General features: G+C 42.0%; 1 protein-coding gene across 1 annotated transcript; it reads right to left on the bottom strand.

Moving 5' to 3' along the window:
• Nucleotides 1-315: 315 nt before the first annotated feature.
• On the bottom strand, nt 316-10,667 carry SLC30A10 (solute carrier family 30 member 10). The gene is given in 5 exon segments (XM_039568649.1): nt 316-5,193; nt 5,945-6,181; nt 9,616-9,699; nt 10,155-10,637; nt 10,640-10,667. Coding segments are annotated over 5 exon segments (1,308 nt in total). The 3' UTR covers nt 316-4,717.
• Nucleotides 10,668-13,409: the final 2,742 nt, after the last annotated feature.

Genomic DNA, 13,409 nt, shown 5'->3' with positions numbered 1-13,409 from the left:
TGCTGTTCCAAAAACGGCACCTAAACTTGTAGTGTTAGACCTCACCCCATTTCTAGCACACACATTCAGGTCATGAAACCCAGGAGTGAGAATCATAATATACACGTTCAACTTTCTCCATGTGGCAAAATGCAAGGCTGCTTACAGAAGAAAAGCTTTTGAGTGCTGATCCCCTTTTCTTCTAAATACATACAAAATTTGCAACATTAACAAGCTCACAGGTTGAGAACAAACTTCACTCATGCAAAGATCCTAAAATTATCCAGTGAGACACAAGCTCCCTATTGCTAGCAAACATCAAGCTCAGAACAAAGGTTTATTTAAAAATACACTTTATTTACAAGACATTCAAACTTCATTTTGATAAAAATATAGCTGTACATAAAACCTTAAGTCATTTCTCACTAATGGTTAATAAAACCCCAGTGAGATTCAGCAATCATGGAAATTACATTTTGGCACATTAAATCACATCAGGAACAGAAAAACTGGAGGAAATTTTTAAGCAACACAGCTCCATAAATGTAACAATCTTTTACAGTGACATCCTCACATCAAGGTATCACTGTTCAAATAAAGTATTTAACATAGAAAGTGCTTCCACTGTACAGCAGAGTAAGTAGTAGAACCCATAGGAATGTTCATAGCTTTTGAATTATCTTTCACTAAGCTTTCCCCCAAGATGTTAATGACCAAGGAACCCTCTTGATTTCACTTTACCTTCCCACGTTTAGAAATCAAACTTTCTTAGGAAGTTGATTCAGTTAGAGTGTTCATAAAGAATTTAAATATACATAAACACATGTGTTCCTACCTCAGGATGACTACTTAGATAACACTTCTACACAGACCACACTACACAAAATAGTCCTTGGATTAACTCACATCAAGCCATCCATAGAACTTGGATAGTGAACTTCACTTTGGGAAAAATTCAGGTGCTGCTGTGGTTCCTTCAAAGTTCAGAATAAAAGGGAGTATTCAGGACAATAAGCATTATAACCAGGAATGGGAGAGGGAAAGAAGAGGAAAAAGTAAAAAAGGGCAAAAATTGGTTTGCAATGGTAAGGTGTGTTTAACATAGCAAAACCAGAAAGTGGGTGTATTTTAATAGAGTGCAAAATTTAAACTTACACATAAAAATGTATTTCTAAACTGTATTATTGGTATACCACCATGACCAGACTATCAAAACCATCCTGCTTTTATTGAAGAGACAACGAAAAGAACATTAAGAGGAAAAAACCCACACTTGCACGATGAGTCAAAGTAAGTATTGTAAAGAAGACAAGGAAAAGGTGGTAAAACAAAGGCAATACTCCTGACAATAGTAGCAGTTTTCTTTATAATGAAGAGCAAAGGCAACGCCTACATTTAGAGAGCTACAGAAGAAGAAAACATTAAAAATCAAATTGGCACTTTCGGCACACAAGAAAAGGTGAAAAGAATTGATTCTCTTTAAGAAAAGGCACACGACTGATGAAGGCCAGTAAATTGCTTTTGCTTTCAATGTCATGTTAACTTATTCCAGGTTTCACTTTTACTCCAGAATGATCTGGCAAGCCTAGCAAAGGTTTCATCATCATCCTACTAGGTCACATGTATGACTGGCTATGGATCACATCCACAGGAGCTGGACAACCAGTTGAAAGTCACATATAATTTAAGCAGATTTCCTTTGCCACCAGCAGCAATGGACAGAAAGGGACAATCATTGCAAGAGAACATGAAAGCCATGAGAGACAATCACAAGGCAGTGGTTGAAGGGGACAGAGCAGCACAATCAACCTGCATTTGTCAGGGAGGCAAACAAAGCAATTCAGCTAAAGAGGCCAGAACAGAGCTTTTATGACAGTGCAATAGACTACAAAACTGAATTTAGAACAACTGCCCATAGATAAGGGCTAACATGGAAATATACTATATCTCAAAATGAGGGAAGCCTGCCTCAACAGAATTAGAAGAGATATGCCAAGAACTGAAGGGAAACAGGCCAATACAAAATACACACTCATTGGAATGGAGTCTCCCACAGAAGTAGAGAGGGGACACACACTACAGGAGAAAAATATTTTGTTACTGAAAGGAAGGCAAAGATGTTGGTCAGAAACCTTGGCTGAATACCCTGAAAGTCCCAACATAAAAAAAAAAAAGCAAGGTTTAGCTCATAAATAACATAGCTCTGTTGGTTTTGCTTGCTTAAGTAATAAAGCAATTTTAAAATCTGTTTGTTTTCTAGATATGAAGATTTCTATAAGCTTAGTATTTTCCCATTTATTCACAAGCAGCAGTTACAGTACATTCAACCAGACGAGAAAAAAAGTTTAAGGATGTTATTTCATTGTATTTTCAGATTACAACACTTTTAAAAAAATTTAAAAATACATAGCCACGGTTTTAACACTGGAAGAATAAAAATTGCCCATTTTGACAAATGCCCCAACATCACACATACTAGTTTTCTTTAATCCCAGAGTAAATACTGCCATTCCAGCTTTCAACCATTTAATAAAATGTGTGTGTGTATATATATAAAATTACCTAATTTAGGATACAAATGCATAATTATGAAAGGGTGCTTGTTTTAAAGGATATCTGTGAAGAAAGTTCTCCCACAGACTTTGTTGTTATTTTGGGAGCTTTCTATTCCAGTTCTCAAAAACACAATAAATACATTTTTCATTTACATCAAAACACCATCACAGATGAAAATAAAGAGGAAAAAAAAGAACAGAACAAAGGGCTGTCTTACTTCACAGCACATACTTGTAAAAGACAGAGCAATTCTTATGATGTTTCCTGATTTACATTAGCTGGTGCAATAACTGCCAAGCAAGATCCTGCTGCTGCCAAAGGAATCAAAGAGGCTGGAGGATCAAGCTCTTAATTATATTAACAAATAGGTTAATTTGTATAATACAAACTTACAGTGAAATAGTATAAAATGTCTTAATTCACCCAAAAATTTGTTTAAAAGGGGTAATTACGATTCCAGAAATGTTCTATTTAGACTGGAATCACTGCTTCAGTAAATACCACATTCCAAGTAGTAAAATATCATTCTGTGTTTTAATATCAATTGAATTATTGCAATCATCTTTATTAATAAGGAGTTGGCTGCTTTTAAGCCATCCTTACAAGGAGGTCCCGGTATTTTCCCAGCCCAGGCTGGAAATCAATTTGCCCTTTCTGTTAAGGTGTCACTGAGGTAAAGACACCTCTATTTCACAAAGGTGTCCTTGTGAATAAATGGATGAAATTGCCTCTCCAGGCCACACAGACCACTGAAAGGCTGCTTTTGCCAGCAAAATGTATTTGGAATCTTCTGGATCTGATCTGCATAGCCAGGGAGACCAAGCACTAGACTCAGTGTGGATTGGGTAGTGAGTCTTCTCTCCCAGAACCCTGTGGAATGCACCTGAAATCCAGCACTGGTGACAGGGCACACATCACCTTGTTTTCCTTAGAGCACCCCTGCATACCTTCAGAAAGAGCAAGCAGCAAAAAGATAGTGAACTCCTTCACTAAATACGCTTTGAGAGACACCTTTGGGCAGGGGGAGGAAAGCCAGGGCAGAGGGTAAGGTTCAGACCTTTAAAACCAGCCGAGAAGAAATAATCAAGACTAAACCAGGAAAAATTTCCTGGTTTAATTTTTTTAAAGCTCCCTCTGAGTGATAATACTGCATATGAGACTTTAAAGGTGCTTCCTTAATTAATACAATATTAAATTATGCCTTAATTATAGAATTTCAGATTTTCGACTGTCCATAATAAACACATTAGCTTATTTATTCAGCATGAATAATGACAGACTCAGTGTCAAAGATAATGCAATCATCCTGCGCAATGATGAAATAAGACCATGGCTCTTAGAACTTGTGTTGTCAGGAGAAGGATAAAAAGAATTTGAAAAGACTGAGTTGTACAATCACAGCAGTGAAAAAGATAATAGTTATTTGGATGACTGCCTGCATTTCCATTTGCTAGAGTCCATACAGACAGTGCTAGTAGGTATTTATTTGCTTTCATGAAAGCAGCCTACTCCTTAGCACACTCATCTATGATTAAGCTGGGACTCCAATATTATTTGTGGAGAAGCAAGACCAGCTTCTGCTCTGTCCCTAAATACAGGAGTCAATCAAGAAAACAACACAAGTCAAAATTCCTGAGTGCTTCCCCTTAGATACTCTTAATTTCATTCACAAACCCCACTGGCCAGAAGTATTACTGTGAAAAATGAACTGTCCATGCAAAAATGGGGTTGAAGGATCAGTAAAGTATCTCTACTGAAGTCCTTTGTAAATGTACAGTACTTCAGCCCAGTACAGTCATTAACTGGCCACAGAGCTTTTAAGAAACAGCTCTCTTCAGCAGGAAAGGCCAGAGTTTCTCTCCCAGTGCCACTGGCTGTGAACAGCAAACATCAGTGCAGACAGAGAGATACACACCATCCACTCTAACAGCAGGAATTCACCCTTAGTTTGGTAAGGAACTGGGTAAGGCTGCATCACAAAAATCTTAGATGAACACAACAGCCTTGGTGGAAATCTTAATCCTTATTTCAGGTACAAGGGGGGTTTAGGTGTATTTTGGTTTACAGCTAAAGCACAGAAATCTTTTTGCCACACCTACATCAGCTACAATGACTGATGCCCCCCTTCCCAACCAGGATATGTTTGCTCCATGAAAACATGACACAGAGCAGAGGGAATTGCCTAAAATCGTGTACCACACAACTGTGATTTGTCATCAGACACGTCACAATTTTTCGCGTTTCTCACGCTCTCCTCTGCCACTGGGTCCTCCACAGGAATTTCAATGTCACTTTTCCTTGAACCATCGTCTTTGTGCTGTGTGGAAAGGCAACTTTCTCTTTTCTCCATGTAGCCATTCGTTTTAGCCCTGGGGGGCTCCCTCTGACTGCAGCACAGCTGAGAATCACAAGCTTTTGAGATGCAGGGTGAGCTGCACAGTAGATGAGAAGTCTTGTGGTCAACATACTCAGGCTGGATGGTCACGGAATGGACTCCTGCCTCGTGGAAAACCTTCCGTATTTTGTAAGCAGCATCTTGGTAGTCAGAAGGGGTTTGGCACTTGACATGAAGGGTGGCAATATTCTTCCCACTTGCAAGCTCCCAGACATGCACCTCATGGAAGCTGCTAACCCCTGGTACACGAGCTAGTCTGTCAGCTGGAAGACATAAGAGAAAGGTATTAGGGGCTTTGGTGCACTGATTAATGATCAGTCTCACTAGGCACCCTATTCAAAAGCAGCAGTGTCGAAACTATCATTTTAGAACAAATATACTTGATAAAATATGTCTACTCCCAGCTGCCTTCAGTTCAGCCTCCAGGTGACTGCATGAACAGGCCATCCTTCCTTTTGGATTCACCCACCCCTCAGGCTCCCTAATGGCAATTACCAACTGTTCACAGAGGAAACCTTACAGCATCACTTCCTCTATCAAAATCCCACATCTTCTGGTTTCTTTAACCCTTGAGCATGATGGAATTCCAGAAATACCCAGTGCTACTCCACAATTAACCAGTGTGAACAGCACTAAGAGCTACAAAATTACCCAACCTTAACGGAAATTTCTAAGATGTTTTGGCAGCCTTTCAGAAGTAGCCACTGCAGGGTTGGAAAAGATTGTAACTCAACACTGGCTTTTTCACAAATAACCAACACAAAGCATTAACAGCTCAAGATCTGGTATGTTTGATGTATTGTTGGAGTACCACATTCTCAAAATGCATGCTTTAACTAATCCAGAGAGATTTGAGTCATGTTGCTAGGACACAGGCATGTGACTGTTTCTCACAGTTCTTGAGAATTTAGAGCTAATACGAGTAAATAATCCAAACATATCATTCCACAAATAACATATGCATTGAAATACACCATTAAAATTAACAGCATTTCAACAACAAATTTGACTTACTCAGTAGTTGCATATTAACACCTTTGGGGACCATCTGCAACAAAATAGCTGAGGTCTCCTTTATAAGTGGGAATGCAGAAGACAGGATGATGAACACCATAATTATTGTCAGGCTTGGATCAATGTAGCACTGCCAATTACACGAAGCAGCCCCCAGAGGACGTACATAGAAGATAGTAGCAGTAACTACCACGACCACAGATCCAAGTGCATCTCCCATAACATGCAAAAGAACACCTGAAACAAATGGCACAATTTCCATTAGTGGGATGGGTTTGGGGTTTTTTGCTTTGTTTTGGTTTTTTTTCTGGAGGGGAATGTAATGCTGCATTTTTCAAGTATGTTCCACTTGACATGAAGAATGCAATATTCCAGCCATTAATATCGAAACCAAAGTTTCCAGTAACAGCTTTTGGAAAAAAAGCAAGGGAAATACTGACTCTGAAGAACTGCTGTTTAAGTGGGATGCATTATTAAGCATGTAGGGTATGCTAGCAACTGCTGTCCAACTGCAATGCCATGGCAACACAAAATGTGCTTGCTTAAATGCATGAAGATTATTAAGAGATCCTGGCACGTTAAATCTAAATTTAAAATTGGTGACTAAATTTATCCATTCTACCCTGGAAGTTGAGAGCCACAGACTACCCTCAGCAACAGTTACCCTCCCCCATGAGTTTCTGTGACACCGCTGAAATCTGAAAAATTGCCTAAGTGAACTCTAAGCTGGCTCCAGACACCCTCAGACCCCAATTTTCAGATCAAGCTTGATTACCAGTCATATTGTTCTATCAATATTACTAGTCTTCTGACCTGCCAAAAATCTAGGGTCAGTCACATGGTTTAGTGCCTGGACTACTCTAAATTGAGAGGAATGCTGGGTACCTCTTCTTACATCTTATAAAATAAGGTTTTGTACAAAAGGTAAAGACACAAAACCGTAACATATGTAGCTGCTCTTTAAACTACAATAACCAAAGCTGGTTTTCTGCTATACAGTTACCATAACCCAAGAAGTCCCTTTTTTTTTCTTTTTCTTTTTACTACTTTACATAAACTTTGCTCTTCCCATCACTTCTCATTTTTGTTAGTTTTTACTGTTCAAACTCAGATTTTATTCCAACCCATGACTGAATTCCGAACATCTCTCTCTATATGAAGTCAATTTCTTAGTCAGCACTTTTTGGGGGGGGAAGCTGTGAAAGAAGGAAATGAACGGTCTCCTTTTAACAACCCTATCACATACACTCTCAAGTGCTTCACTGCCATTTAATCCCTTCCTCTGGGCTAGGGAAGCCTTAAAAGGCTCCCCCAAAACTCATTAACAACACAGCAAAGAGTTTTGATGATGCTGGATACTGGATTAACCCTAGAACTGTGCCTGTGCTGCTGTTCCTTGCCAGCTCTGCACACACACCTTTATCTGTGTGAGAAATGAAGGCCACAACCTCTGGAGCTCCTCCAAATCACTTGGTCAGATAAGAAAATACAAACTCCTAGTGAGTCCAGCTCTTTCTGCTGGAGTCAGGCGTGTTCTGTCCCATTTGGCAGTCTACCACGGGGTTTTACTCCTCCTAACAGTGTTGCAGTGTTTCCTTTTCATTTACAAATAGTCCTGATTCAGCATGGGCTATCAGCTGTTGCACTAAAAAGAGGGACAGGCAGGATGCAATTGCATTGCCCAGGCAACTAACAAGAGAGCACAGCTTATAAAGAACAGGAAAATGTTTCAGAAAGCCTTCTTTTGAGTTAAGAAAAAAACTAACTATGTCAGAATTTTGATGAATTAGTAATTGAGAATACAGAATTTGGAAAAATGCTTATTTTACATTCTTAACATCATTAATATGTACATCTTGGTAAGGCATCACAGAATTAGAGCCCAGACAGAAATGAACCCATTTCCCTATCAAATCCCAAAGACTATGATTATAAGCTGGAAGTGAAAATGAGTATTTACAGAACGAAGGCAGTATGGTAAGACCATAGGTAACTGTTTTCAACAACTTGCCTTGCAAAGTCTCACTGAACTACTCTGCATATGCTCAAGAAGTAAAAGGAATAATTTCACACTACAATAATTAATCCTGCCAGGCAGAATTTATGGATTCCTGTTCCTACCAGTTCTAAAAATCAAGGAATCCATCCCTCTGTCAATCCATTCTGTTCAGCCATGTTTTTCAGGGAGGCTCGAATTCCACAACAAAAGAATTTTTTGCCAGGTGATCACGACGTATAGCTATGTAGACAACTTAAAATGAAAAGTATTGATTGAATCAGAATTTCAAAGACATATCTTTATGACTACAGAAGCAAAGAATATTTATAAAGATAATAAAAATAGGTTTTGCTAAGGTGACATACTGAAGTAGCACTTAAAAATTTCTTTCTAAAAAATCGAAGATGAAAAGTATCTTAAAATAACTGTCACAAAACTTCTTATCTTTCAGACATTTTTGAAAGCTTCCAGCATCTTTATACCTAAGCACTGTGGTTCAGGCAAGCAAGGCCTTCTCTAAAGTAATTGGTTTCTCACTCTTCTCTCCTCCATCCCTGAGTGTGACAGTTTGCTTATCCTGCTCAAATAATGTTACCACTATAATGCCATAATTTTCAGTGACACCAACTTCTAGTCATTCAGGCAAGTGTTGAGACTCTAGCACATGGTTTGATTTTCCAAATCATCTTCCCTTACAGAAGCATTTGTGTAGCTGTGCAAACACTTTTGAAAGACAGACAGTCACACATACACACAAAAAGACCCCAGCAAGCCCAGGTGTCTGACTGCCACATTGACCTCTCAAGCTGAATTTATGCAATGCAAACTTATACAACCTTAGAGGAATATCAGCTGCTGAGAGGTGACCATAAAAAGCCTGAAACTACTGTTCTGATTCAGGTTTCTGACAGTCCTTTCCTTGGGGACAAACTCCGTATTTCATATCCTCAAAGACATCTGCTTTTTGCCCTGCTCAGAGTACACACATAAAAGTGTATGCATGGAAACGCCTACACAGACAGGGAGAGACACGTGGGTAATTTATTCCTAGGAGGAGCTTTATGCTTCACGCCACAGATTCCCAGAGACCTGTTGAATTACAACGTAGGAAGGGCTGATCCTGTCACAGACTCTCACAGGGATGGGTTCACACTTCAGGGGCCTGCAAAAACACCATGCTGAAGCACCAGTTTCAGAATCTTTTTTCTTATGCTGACAATAAAACATTATCAGCCTTGGGATTTAGAAGGATTTCTGTTTTCTACCCAAAAGCATTTTAAGGTTGAAAATTGGTCAACTACTACATCAGTGACACTCAAAAATGCACCTCATAGCTACCTGTGTTACCTTCCTGTAAAGCCTGTAATGACTTGAGCTTAGTGCAATAGGGTTTGTGTCCTTTCCAAATGTTCAGCTGTACTCTTCTAAGAATAAAAATCAAAATGTGAGCACACTCAGAGCCAAATCAGCATGACACTATTTTGTTACTACTTATGCTATTTCATACAATCAAAACCTTTCCAGCAGAGATAACTGGATCCAAATACATAGAAGAGTCCTGGGGTTTGCTCCCCTTCTTGCTGATATTTGTGTGTGTGTATGTAAATCTGAAATGAAAACCACAAAGAGTTTGAAGTTAATATAACGTTAGCAGTATACTCCTATGCCATACCTCTGATGTTCAATGCTTCAGACTTTTTCTCTTTTTTCTTCTCTGACCCCTCTTCAGGGCTCTTTTGGTCATTTGGTGAATCACCTGCATTCAAAGAAGAAACGCTGTGTTGTGTATAAGTTCTACAAACAGAAAAAACATCAAAACCAAAACCTTCTCAAAATCAACTTATTTCAAAGATGACAAGAAGAAAACATAAAAACGAGTCAAAACATTTCCCATGCAGTTCCCTGGGCAACGCCTCCTCCCCCCATCCCGAGAGGACACCCAGAAGCCCGGGGCAAAGTACAAGGTGAAAGAGGCGGCGGGTGCCTGAGTGGGCTTAGTGAAAGCCCCCGGGGCCCACGGGTGGCCTTGGGCCTCTGAAAGGGCCCAGAGGATTGGGCCAACATCTCGGCGGGTCCCGAGGGAAAACGAGAGGGAGAGAAGGGATGGGGAAGGGTACGGAAGGGTGAGAAGGATGCTGAAGGGAAGGAGGGGTGGGGAGAGATGCGGGACACAAGGGGAAGGCGGGGAGGCGAAGTGCAGCCGAAAGGCACCTGCTTCATCTGCCTCGCCGCTCGGGCTGCCACCGGGCACGTCCCGCAGCGCGGCGGCCGCGGGCGGAGGAGCGGACGGGCGTCGCCGGCGGCAGCAGGCGCCCCAGTCCTGGAAGACGAGGAGCCCCACGACGTTGACGGCGAGGCCGAGGGTGCCGACGATGAGCACCAGCTGGGCGTCGTCTATGGGCTCGGGCCGGGCGAGGCGGAGGATGGAGTCCACGAGGATGGTGAAGCAGAGGGCGGTGAGGAAGACGGCGTTGCTGAGCGCTCCCACCGCCTCGGCCCGGCTGTAGCCGTAGGTGGCGCGGGGACCGCGGCTGCTGCGGCGGGCGATGCGCCCGGTGGAGAGCCCCACGCAGAGGGAGATGAGGTCCGAGAGCATGTTGAAGGAGTCGGACACCAGCGCGATGGAGTTGCCCAGGTATCCGGACACCAGCTCGGCCACGAAGAAGCCGACGGTGAGCACCAGCATGAAGATGAGCGGCACGTCTTGCCCGAGTACCGCCCCATGGCGGCCGCTCGCTGCCGCCGGTAACGCTCCGCGCCAGCGCCCGCCCGCAATAAGAGCGCCCGGCCCGGCCCGGCCCGGCCCGCCCGGGGGCACCGCCCCGCCCCGCCCCGCCCCGGGCACGCGGGCCCCGAGCGGCCACGGCGGGGGACGCGGAATCAACCAAACGCGCAATGAACGGAAGAGAGATGGGGCGCGGGGAGGCGCGGAGCCGGGCGGCGGCGGGGGAAGGGCGCTCTCGGGCAGGCACAGCTACCCAAGGCTGTCCTGCCTGCGCTCCGGCCACCCCGAGACGGTGAAGTTCCAGCGATCCAACAATTACGGTCTTTTGGTGCTTTATTGGGGACGAAAGTGCCAAACCAAAGGACAGAGTGTCGTCTACTGAGCTAGCTCGTTTCCAGCCACCAGTCTTTAAAGAGGTGTGTCAAAAAGCCAAGCGAATCCTGGGCTGCATCTGAAGCAGCGTGGCCAGAAGGTCAAAGGAGGTGATTCTCCTCTCCTCCACTCTGGTGAGACCCCACCTGCAGTGCTGCATCCAAATCTGGTGACCCCAACAGAAGAAGGACATGGAGCTGTTGGAGCAAGTCCAGAGGAGGTCACAAAGTTGATAGGAAGACTGGAGCACCTTGCTTAGGAAGACGGGCTGAGAATGTTGGAGCTGTTCCTTGAGGAGAAGAGAAGGTTGTGGAGGGACCTCATAGCAACCTCCCAGTATCTGAAGGGGGGCTGAAGAGAAGCCTGAAGAGAGTGACTCTTCCTCAGGAACGGCAGTGATAGTACAAGGAATAATGGGTACAAATCGAAAGAGAGGAAATTTAGGATGGTAAAATACTGGCACGGGTTGCCCAGGGTGGTTTTGGATGCCCCATCCCTGTTAGTGTTCAAGGCCAGGTTGAATGGGGCTTTGAGTAACTTGGTCTAGTGGGAGATGTCTAAGCATGTGGAACTTCATCTTTAAGGTCCATTCCAACCCTTAACATTTTATGACTCAATGAAAATAATACCTTAGTGTGCACAAATCTATCACCACCCTACAAGAAAAATAATTTCATGCACTTTTTAACCTACAGGAAAGTCTACAAGAACCATAATATAGTAGTAAACCTCTATCTTGTATTTGTAGATGTTTTGTTGTTGTTGCTCTTAGGACAGTTCTTGGGAAAATGACAGCCCTTCTGGCAAAGGGAAAAAGGACAGAGCTGCGCTACTAATACATCATTTCAAATTGATGGGGACAACTAAAGGAGCTGCTGTGAAATCAAGCTATCCTCAACAATGGGGTTCTCAATACCAGAACTCATCCCAAAAATAATAAAATATATAAGACCTAAAGAAAATTATGTCCTTAAGGTGTTATCCTGTGAGAGTTTGGAGCACGTCAGCTATGCCAGAGGCAAACCAGTGCTGAGGTACTGCTTCAGCAGCTACAACTCACACTGAAATGCCACATCACACATTTCACCTGCTTGACAAAGCACCCATCACTGTCAGATTTTAAACCAGCAAGGCCAAGAAACACTATCTTGTCCCACCTACCTAAGGCAGTGCTCTCTACAGCCAGAAATCCCTTCAGGGCCTCAGGAATTTCCTCTTTGTTCTAGCTCTGAAGCAATTGCATTGTTACGGCTGTTGATTGAGTTTGAGCCCTTGGTTGAATACATCTTTTAAAGGAGGCCTCTCCATTTCACCTAACTCTGTGCACAGAACCCAAGATGTATTTTAACCTCTGGAGTGGACTTAAGTAGCCTTTCAGGGGATAGTCTCCCCTGCAAGGAATTAACACACAACTCCCAATTAACCAGAGATTCACACATTCAATATCCTGCGGTATGCAAATTATTATTATTATTTATTATTGTTATAATAAATGCAGTAAAATGCAAATTATTATTTATTATTATTATAAATTCATAAAAATAAATGTATTGAAATGAATCTTACCATAAACATAAACACAATTGTGGGAGAGAATGGAGTAAGTTACATCACCACACATTTCAGCTCTATAATTACTACTACCAGCATAGGATACGAGATTTTTAATGGTTGATCCAAATCAAAAGCAGTGGGACATAGGTAAGAAAAGAAGAAGAAAAATATGAGTTATAGGAAGATAAATAGTCAGATATAAATTTTAAAATGACAGACTACATCTTCTTTACTATAATTAATGATAGAAAATTCTGCCTCTGGCACTTCGCTTACAATCAAAAAGAAAAAAAAAAGACAAAAAAAGACAACTCTCTGAAGCTAATTGTACCTTCATAGAACTGAAAGGAATTTCCAGTGGCTTTTATTTTAGGAAGACATATAATACAGTAGCTGAAACACCATTAATCCTCCTGTGAAAAATATACATCAATCCTCTTTGAAAAAAAGAATGTTTCATAGCCCTGAACTCACTTCAAAACATAAAAATATCACAGTTATTCTGAAGAAATGGTGTTAAAAATATTGTTTTCAGCAAATAAGGCTGTGACTAAGTCCTCTGACATGGATCACAATTACAGCTGACTCTGAAGGTGTCAGAAGCTGTATGTGTTCAGAGCCTCAGCTCTGACACTGTATCTGCTGATCTTCTGATTATTCCTTCTGTCAAGCTCACGCATCCCCATCTGCTTGTCACGATACAGCCACACTCTGACACAGGAACAGCGCAGTGTCTGCTGGGTCAGACCACAGATCCGTGTCTGGACTGTTTCCAGTTCCCATCTACACCTCTTGGAGATGAGGAAACCAAACCT

The sequence above is a fragment of the Corvus cornix genome, chromosome 3 (genome assembly GCF_000738735.6).
Source record: "Corvus cornix cornix isolate S_Up_H32 chromosome 3, ASM73873v5, whole genome shotgun sequence".
Classification (NCBI taxonomy): Eukaryota; Metazoa; Chordata; class Aves; order Passeriformes; family Corvidae; genus Corvus; species Corvus cornix.
The sequence above is the reverse complement of the archived record's forward strand: the minus strand, read 5'-3'. Positions and strand labels throughout refer to the sequence as shown.